Source organism: Tetrahymena thermophila, assembly GCF_000189635.1.
Source record: "Tetrahymena thermophila SB210 genomic scaffold scf_8254485, whole genome shotgun sequence".
NCBI lineage: Eukaryota > Ciliophora > Oligohymenophorea > Hymenostomatida > Tetrahymenidae > Tetrahymena > Tetrahymena thermophila.
Genome location: NW_002476260.1, coordinates 92,983 through 102,613, shown reverse-complemented (window position 1 = coordinate 102,613; position 9,631 = coordinate 92,983). Strand labels below are relative to the sequence as shown.

Below are 9,631 nucleotides of genomic sequence, written 5' to 3'. Positions count from 1 at the left end.
ATTTATAAATATAAAATCAATAATAAAATCTATCAATCTATCGGTTTATATTTTAAATTTAAAAAAAAATTTCAAAATATTATATAATATTACTCAAACATTTAATATTTATTCATCCTTTTTTCGTGACTTCTTTATAATCAGAATTATTTTTTTAAAACAACTAATCTTTTTGATTTAAGACACTTCTTTATAACTTTAACTTTGAATTTTTATGATACATTATTTAGGCTAATATTTTATAATAAATTTATGTAAATTTTAAATAAATATCAAAATAGATTAAACTTTTAAACTAAAAAATATTTCTTAAATTAATAAATAAAATAGTATTAGTGGTATAATAAAGATAAATAAATAAATCAAATAAAAGCTATCAATTAAATTCAAATAGCTTTATTGTTTTTAATTAGTTTTTATAATTAAAAATATCACAATCCAAAATAAATAAACTGTTTTTACTCAAGGTATAGTGTCAAATTTGAGAGATTAATGCAGTTTGCTAAACCAGAACCTAAGCCTGATGCAACTTCGTCACCAATTTAATTACTTCTTTTTAAATAATGAAGAAAAAATATATCATTAAATAATTAATTAGAAGGAAAAAATGAAGAAATAATATGAAATAATAAGATTAATTAATAATAAAAGTAAAAAATTTGAAAATTAAAGGATGAGCTTAATAAATTAACAAAGAAAGAACAAAAAAAAGCAAGCACAATAAAAAGAAAAAGAAAAAAGAGCTTTATTGTTTTTAATTAGTTTTTATAATTAAAGATATCACTATCCAAAACAAATAAACTATTTTAACCTAAGACCAAGTGTCAAATTTGAGAGATTAATGCAATTTGATAAACCAGAACCTAAGCCTGATGCACCCATTGCACCAATTTAATTCTCACTTTTTAAATATTTAAGAAAAAATATATCATTAAATAGTTAATTAGAAGGAAAAAATGAAGAAATAATATGAAATAATAAGATTAATTAATTAATTAATAATAAAAGTAAAAAATTTGAAAATAAAAGGATGAGTTAAATAAATTAACAAAGAATGAACAAAAAAAAGCAAGCACAATAAAAAGAAAAAGAAAAAAGAGCTTTATTGTTTTTAATTAGTTTTTTTTATTAAAAATATCACAAACAAATAAACTGTTTTTACTCAAGGTATAGTGTCAAATTTGAGAGATTAATGCAATTTGCTAAACCAGAACCTAAGTTTGATGCACCTTTGTCACCAATTTCATTACATCTTTTTAAATATTGAAGAAAAAATATATCACTAAATAGTTAATTAAAAGGTAAAAATTAAGAAATAATATGAAATAATAAGATTAATTAATTAATAATCAAAGTAAAAAATTTGAAAATAAAAGGATGAGCTAAATAAAATAACAAAGAAAGAATATAAAAAAGCAAGCACAATAAAAAGAAAAAGAAAAAAGAGCTTTATTGTTTTTAATTAGTTTTTATAATTAAAAATATAACAATCCAAAACAAATAAACTGTTTTTACCTAAGGTCAAGTGTCAAATTTGAGAGATTAATGCAATTTGATAAACCAGAACCTAAGTCTGATGCACCTTCGTCACCAATTTAATTCCTTCTTTTTAAATATTGAAGAAAAAATATATCATTAAATAGTTAATTAGAAGGAAAAAATGAAGAAATAATATGAAATAATAAGATTAATTAATTAATTAATAATAAAAGTAAAAAATTTGAAAATAAAAGGATGAGTTAAATAAATTAACAAAGAAAGAACAAAAAAAAGCAAGCACAATAAAAAGAAAAAGAAAAAAGAGCTTTATTGTTTTTAATTAGTTTTTTTTATTAAAAATATCACAAACAAATAAACTGTTTTTACTCAAGGTTAAGTGTCAAATTTGAGAGATTAATGCAATTTGCTAAACCAGAACCTAAGCCTGATGCACCTTCGTCACCAATTTAATTACTTCTTTTTAAATATTGAAGAAAAAATATATCATTAAATAGTTAATTAGAAGGAAAAAATGAAGAAACAATATGAAATAATAAGATTAATTAATTAATAATAAATGTAAAAAATTTGAAAATAAAAGGATGAGCTAAATAAATTAACAAAGAAAGGATATAAAAAAGCAAGCACAATTAAAATAAAAAGAAAAAAGAGCTTTATTGTTTTTAATTAGTTTTTATAATTAAAAATATAACAATCCAAAACAAATAAACTGTTTTTACTCAAGGTCAAGTGTCAAATTTGAGAGATTAATGCAATTTGCTAAACCAGAACCTAAGTCTGATGCTCCTATGTCACCAATTTAATTATATCTTTTTAAATATTGAAGAAAAAATATATCATTAAATAGTTAATTAGAAGGAAAAAATGAAGAAATAGTATGAAATAATAAGATTAATTAATTAATAATAAAAGTAAAAAATTTGAAAATAAAAGGATGAGTTGAAAAAAAAAAAGCAAGCACAATAAAAAGAAAAAGAAAAAAGAGCTTTATTGTTTTTAATTAGTTTTTATAATTAAAAATATAACAATCCAAAACAAATAAACTGTTTTTACGCAAGATCAAGTGTCAAATTTGAGAGATTAATGCATTATGCTAAACCAGAACCTAAGCCTGATGCACCCAAAGCACCAATTTAATTACTTCTTTTTAAATATTGAAGAAAAAATATATCATTAAATAGTTAATTAGAAGGAAAAAATGAAGAAATAATATGAAATAATAAGATTAATTAATTAATAATAAAAGTAAAAAATTTGAAAATAAAAGGATGAGTTGAAAAAAAAAAAGCAAGCACAATAAAAAGAAAAAGAAAAATAATCTTTATTGTTTTTAATTAGTTTTTATAATTAAAAATATAACAATCCAAAACAAATAAACTGTTTTTACCTAAGGTCAAGTGTCAAATTTGAGAGATTAATGCAATTTGCTAAACCAGAACCTAAGCCTGATGCACCTTCGTCACCAATTTCATTATATCTTTTTAAATATTGAAGAAAAAATATATCATTAAATAGTTAATTAGAAGGAAAAAATGAAGAAATAGTATGAAATAATAAGATTAATTAATTAATTAATTAATTAATAATAAAAGTAAAAAATTTGAAAATAAAAGGATGAGCTAAATAAATTAACAAAGAAAGAATATAAAAAAGCAAGCACAATAAAAAGAAAAAGAAAAAAGAGCTTTATTGTTTTTTAATTAGTTTTTTTTATTAAAATATAACAATCCAAAACAAATTAACTGTTTTTACTCAAGGTTAAGTGTCAAATTTGAGAGATTAATGCAATTTACTATACCAGAACCTAAGCCTGATGCACCCATTGCACCAATTTAATTCTAACTTTTTAAATATTGAAGAAAAAATATATCATTAAATAGTTAATTAGAAGGAAAAAATGAAGAAATAATATGAAATAATAAGATTAATTAATTAATTAATAATAAAAGTAAAAAATTTGAAAATAAAAGGATGAGCTAAAAAAATTAACAAAGAAAGAACAAAAAAAAGCAAGCACAATAAAAAGAAAAAGAAAGAGCTTTATTGTTTTTAATTAGTTTTTATAATTAAAAATATCACAATCCAAAACAAATAAACTGTTTTTACTCAAGGTTAAGTGTCAAATTTGAGAGATTAATGCAATTTGCTAAACCAGAACCTAAGCCTGATGCACCCATTGCACCAATTTAATTCTAACTTTTTAAATATTTAAGAAAAAATATATCATTAAATAGTTAATTAGAAGGAAAAAATGAAGAAATAATATGAAATAATAAGATTAATTAATTAATAATCAAAGTAAAAAATTTGAAAATAAAAGGATGAGCTAAAAAAATTAACAAAGAAAGAACAAAAAAAAGCAAGCACAATAAAAAGAAAAAGAAAAAAGAGCTTTATTGTTTTTAATTAGTTTTTATAATTAAAAATATCACAATCCAAAACAAATAAATTGTTTTTACTCAAGGTATAGTGTCAAATTTGAGAGATTAATGCAATTTGCTAAACCAGATACTAAGTCTGATGCACCTTTGTCACCAATTTAATTATATCTTTTTAAATATTGAAGAAAAAATATATCATTAAATAGTTAATTAGAAGGAAAAAATGATGAAATAATAAGAATAATTAATTAATAATAAAAGTAAAAAATTTGAAAATAAAATAATGAGCTAAATAAATTAACAAAGAATGAATAAAAAAAAGTAAGCACAATAAAAAGAAAAAGAAAAAAGAGCTTTATTGTTTTTAATTAGTTTTTATAATTAAAGATATCACTATCCAAAACAAATAAACTGTTTTTACTTAATGTCAAGTGTCAAATTTGAGAGATTAATGCAATTTGCTAAACCAGAACCTAAGCCTGATGCACCTTCGTCACCAATTTAATTCACACTTTTTAAATATTGAAGAAAAAATATATCATTAAATAGTTAATTAGAAGGAAAAAGTGAAGAAATAATATGAAATAATAAGATTAATTAATTAATTAATAATAAAAGTAAAAAATTTGAAAATAAAAGGATGAGCTAAATAAATTAACAAAGAAAGAATATAAAAAAGCAAGTACAATAAAAAGAAAAAGAAAAAAGAGCTTTATTGTTTTTAATTAGTTTTTATAATTAAAAATATCACAATCCAAAACAAATAAACTGTTTTTACTCAAGGTTAAGTGTCAAATTTGAGAGGTTAATGCAATTTGCTAAACCAGAACCTAAGCCTGATGCACTTTCGTCACCAATTTTATTGTTACTTTTTAAATATTTAAGAAAAAATATATCATTAAATAGTTAATTAGAAGGAAAAAATGAAGAAATAATATGAAATAATAAGATTAATTAATTAATAATAAAAGTAAAAAATTTGAAAATAAAAGGATGAGCTAAATAAATTAACAAAGAAAGAATATAAAAAAGCAAGTACAATAAAAAGAAAAAGAAAAAAGAGCTTTATTGTTTTTAATTAGTTTTTATAATTAAAAATATCACAATCCAAAACAAATAAATTGTTTTTACTCAAGGTATAGTGTCAAATTTGAGAGATTAATGCAGTTTGCTAAACCAGATACTAAGTCTGATGCACCTTTGTCACCAATTTAATTATATCTTTTTAAATATTGAAGAAAAAATATATCATTAAATAGTAAATTAGAAGGAAAAAATTAAGAAATAATATGAAATAATAAGATTAATTAATTAATTAATAATAAAAGTAAAAAATTTGAAAATAAAAGAATGAGCTAAATAAATTAACAAAGAAAAAATAAAAAAAAGCAATTACAAAAAAAAGAAAAAGAAAAAAGAGCTATATTTTTTTTAATTAGTTTTTATAATTAAAATATCACAATCCAAAACAAATGAACTGTTTTTACTTAAGATTAAGTGTCAAATTTGAGAGATTAATGCAGTTTGCTAAACCAGAACCTAAGTTTGATGCACCTTTGTCACCAATTTCATTACATCTTTTTAAATATTGAAGAAAAAATATATCACTAAATAGTAAATTAGAAGGAAAAAATGAAGAAATAATATGAAATAATAAGATTAATTAATAATAAAAGTAAAAAATTTGAAAATTAAAGGATGAGCTAAATAAATTAGCAAAGAAAGAATAAAAAAAAGCAAGCATAATAAAAAGAAAAAGAAAAAAGAGCTTTATTGTTTTTAATAAGTTTTTATAATTAAAAATATAACAATCCAAAACAAATAAACTGTTTTTACTCAAGGTTAAGTGTCAAATTTGAGAGATTAATGCAATTTGCTAAACTAGAACCTAAGCCTGATGCACCCATAGCACCAATTAAATTCAAACTTTTTAAATATTGAAGAAAAAAATATATCATTAAATAGTAAATTAGAAGGTAAAAATGAAGAAATAATATGAAATAATAAGATTAATTAATTAATTAATAATAAAAGTAAAAAATTTGAAAATAAAAGGATGAGCTAAATAAATTAGCAAAGAAAGAACAAAAAAAAGCAAGCACAATAAAAAGAAAAAGAAAAAAGAACTTTATTGTTTTTAATTAGTTTTTATAATTAAAAATATAACAATCCAAAACAAATAAACTGTTTTTACCCAAGGCAAAGTGTCAAATTTGAGAGATTAATGCAATTTGCTAAAGCAGAACCTAAGCCTGATGCACCTTCCTCACCAATTTAATTACATCTTTTTAAATATTGAAGAAAAAATATATCATCAAATAGAGTAAGTTGCCATACAAATTTTTAAAAAGCGAGTTAAAGGGTAAAAATTTAGGGTGGAGAGAGGAGGGGGGTTGTTGTTAATTAATGAGGATTGATAGTATATAATATTTGAAATTTTACATTTCGTGAATTTAAAGCATTCTAAAAACTCAAAAATAAAGCTTTTTTAAGCTAATTTAGCTTTATTTATTATGCTTTTAAAATATATTACATTTTGCCTTTCATAAATTAAATAGGCATTTCACTCTAGTTAATTAGAAGGAAAAAATGAAGAAAAAATATGAAATTATAAGATTTATTAATAATTTATAAAATTAATAATAGTGAAAAAAAAAGAAATCATAATAAAAGGAAAAGAAATCAAATAAACTAAAAGAGCTTTAATGTTTTAAATTAACTTTTATAATTAAAAATATTATAATCCAAAACTAATAAACTGTTTTTTAAGTGTAAGTTTTAATAAGCAAAAAATGAAGAAAAAATATCAAAATAAAAAATGAATAATAAATAATTAAAAATTGATATGAAAATTAAAAGCTAAAAATTTTTTGTTTTAATAAAAATCAATGAATAATGATGATAATTTCTATAATAAAAATTATTTATTTAAATAAATTGAAAATTAAATATACAAAAAATATCAATAATAATAAAAATAATATTTATAAATTAAATATACGTCAGATCAATATGGAGAGCCTAATGAGATAAAAGTTAAGAGTTTATAAACTTTTTTTATTAATTTATATAAATTTAAAGGATATTGATAAAAAAATTAATAATTACTTCTTCTAATATGTTATATTATTTAATCTATTATATCATTTTTTTTTTTTCAAAAATATTGAAGAGAGATTTATGAAAATTAATTATAAATGGATAAAAAGAACAAATAAATTAAATGATTAATTAATTATTAAGTATTAATTTATATATTTTGTTATATGAAAAGATATCACATAAAAATTATTTAACATTATTATTTAAACTTATAATATAAAATAATATACACCTAAAAAAAAATATATAGAGAATAGCTTTAAACAACTAAAGTAAGTTATTCAATTTGAATAATCATAAGTATAACAAAAAATATATTTTTTGCTGGCAATGCATTAAACCCCACCCCCTTTTGTTTTTGTTGCTGATTAAAAACCTATTTAGATTAATAAATTATTTATTTATTTGTTTATTTTTATTTAAATGGTATTATAGAATATCAGAATAGACTAGAGAGTAAATTTAATTAACAAAATTTGAAATAGTAAATAGAGATCATCTAAAATATTTTATTTTTTGAAGAAAAAGAAAAATTAATTTGAGCAAATTCATTTTAAATTAGAAGAACCTATTTGTTTTATTTTATTTTATATTAAAAAGATATTATTTGTTTTCATCTGTGAATGAATGATTTGGTAGTAAACTGTCTAGGACTTGTGAATTTATTTTCTTATTGCTTGCTAAATAAATTATATATAAGATATTATATTTATAAAAAGTAAGTGTTGTTATCTATTAGAAAATAAGAAATGGAACAATAGAATAATTAATTAGTAGTTTTACAATCGAAGCTCATTAAGTAGATAGTAGATGAAGAATTTGGAGAAGAGAGTGGATTAATTTGTGAAGCAATTAATAGTAGGGGTTAGATTTCTCTCTCGCAATTAATATTCTCATTAAAGAGCACTCTTGATGAAAAGACAATTAAATATTTAATGATTTTATTAATTAAGAATGGAGTGGTTTAGTTTGATAAGAGTGGCAATACAAATTTATATTTTGTCAATTAATAGATGGTATTAAGCATATTGAGATATCCTTCTTATATGAAGCACATCAAGCAGCTCTATGGATTGGATGCAGAATCAATTATTGAATTTTATCTAAATAACTCTCAAGGCTCATTCGATGAATGCTGCTCTCACATTTTAGCTGAAAAGAAGAAATATGAAAAAGAAGATAGTAAAATTATATAAGTCACTTGAGGATTATTTTTAAAAATAGATTTATAAAAGGTAAAGCTAGCATCATTAAGAAGAAGCTTAAAGAAGCTTTTATATTGCTTGCCAAAAACAATTACATAAATAGATTTGATTCTGGCTCTGGCAACAACTTTGAATCAGAAGATTTAAGCGAGTTAAAGGATGATAAAGAAAAGGCTTAAAGCAAGAAATCTGATTTAAACACCAAAAGAAAAAGAGGTAAATAAAGTGTTACTTAATTATGGCTCGTGTAATAACTTTAAAGTTATTTTATTTAAAAATACAAAGGAGAAGATAAGGATAAAGTAGAAGGACAAATTAGAAAATAAGTCAAGAAAACTAAAAAGAATTTAATTGATGATGATGAACTTTTGCAAAACGAATTAGGTTCTAATTATTCATTTGAAAAATCAAAATTAATAGGGATTTAAATATATTAGAAATAGCACTACCTTAAAAGGAAGCTAAAAAGGAAGAACAATAAAATACATCCGATGATTATTTAATTTACGATCCTGCTAACAAGTAGCCTTTGAGTTATAAAATAAATGTAAGATAGTTTATCCATGTCTTTAGAACAGAAGAGATCAGTAAGTTAGCAGAAGGTAAACTAAGCGTTTAAGCAAAGTAGATTATAAAGCTAATGCTTGATAACAGCTAAAGGATAGGTCCTGCTAGAGAAATAAAAACTACTGAACCCATGACTCTAGACTAGATTAAGAATTTGCTTATAAAAGCAAAAGGAAAAGATACCTAAGCTGTCAAAGACGAAAACTTGTAAAATTTTCTTCGTGTTATGAAAAGAGATGGTGGAAAATTCATTTCAATCGACTTTATTAATGGCAAAGAGATGTATTCTGTTAACGTTGAGAAGATAATAAATAAAATGAAAATTAGACACATTGCTCAAATAGTAGAAAGAAAATATAGTTTAATTGCAGGTAGAATTTTTAGAATCATGAGAAAATACAAACACCTCGAAGAAAAAGCAGTAAAATTAATTTTAAAAATATTTGTAAATACTTTAAATGTTTTTGAAATAAATAAGATTAGTGAAATAGCTCTGCAAAGTTTGAAAGACACTCAAAAATACTTAAATAAATTATCTACAGAAGGATATATTGATTATATTGTAAATTTTTTATTATTTCAAATATTAAATTGAGCGAATTGATTTTAAATTTCAACAGGAAGTTAAAGAAAAGGACAAAACAGTTAATCTCTTATGCATGTATAAATATGATGAATAAAAAGTTCTCTCAAAAACTATTGAGCAATATTATCAAGTAATTAGACATAACTTATACTTTTAAATATTAATAAATTCTTTATGATAAAAAATAAGGCTTTACTTAACTTGAAGATTAGGTTGAATTGTATTTATAAAAGAGAAAAAGAGCTTGAAGAAGAAAAGAAATTAAAAGTTGATGATGCAGATGTCTTAAA

The 9,631-nt window shown here is 20.9% G+C and overlaps 3 protein-coding genes across 3 annotated transcripts in view; 2 read left to right on the top strand and 1 right to left on the bottom strand. All coding sequences in view use genetic code 6, as the record gives it.

Moving 5' to 3' along the window:
• The window catches only part of TTHERM_00990520 (hypothetical protein), a gene marked incomplete at both ends in the record, with an annotated part of 1,727 nt that extends 1,519 nt beyond the window's left edge, over nt 1-208 (top strand). Inside the window, 2 exons of the mRNA XM_001022457.3 lie at nt 1-43; nt 183-208. The exon at nt 1-43 is cut by the window's left edge and continues 371 nt beyond it. Of these exons, the coding sequence (XP_001022457.3) occupies nt 1-43; nt 183-208 (69 nt within the window). The remainder of the gene's footprint in view (nt 44-182) is intronic.
• A 223-nt stretch (nt 209-431) lies between these two features.
• TTHERM_000989520 (kinase domain protein) lies at nt 432-6,343 on the bottom strand (the record flags this gene model as incomplete). The annotated part of the gene is made up of 18 exons (XM_012799283.1): nt 432-552; nt 812-901; nt 1,163-1,252; nt 1,516-1,605; nt 1,867-1,956; nt 2,220-2,309; nt 2,554-2,643; nt 2,888-2,977; nt 3,253-3,342; nt 3,607-3,696; nt 3,960-4,049; nt 4,303-4,392; nt 4,660-4,749; nt 5,013-5,102; nt 5,369-5,458; nt 5,718-5,807; nt 6,076-6,165; nt 6,324-6,343. The coding sequence occupies 18 exons, from the start codon at nt 6,341-6,343 to the stop codon at nt 432-434; spliced, it is 1,581 nt and encodes a 526-aa protein (XP_012654737.1).
• A 1,389-nt stretch (nt 6,344-7,732) lies between these two features.
• The window catches only part of TTHERM_00989510 (RNA polymerase III subunit RPC82), a gene marked incomplete at both ends in the record, with an annotated part of 2,014 nt that continues 115 nt past the window's right edge, over nt 7,733-9,631 (top strand). The window contains 7 exons of the mRNA XM_001022455.3: nt 7,733-8,165; nt 8,219-8,404; nt 8,474-8,572; nt 8,626-9,176; nt 9,234-9,317; nt 9,376-9,471; nt 9,531-9,631. The exon at nt 9,531-9,631 is cut by the window's right edge and continues 115 nt beyond it. Coding sequence (XP_001022455.3) covers nt 7,733-8,165; nt 8,219-8,404; nt 8,474-8,572; nt 8,626-9,176; nt 9,234-9,317; nt 9,376-9,471; nt 9,531-9,631 — 1,550 coding nt within the window. The remainder of the gene's footprint in view (nt 8,166-8,218; nt 8,405-8,473; nt 8,573-8,625; nt 9,177-9,233; nt 9,318-9,375; nt 9,472-9,530) is intronic.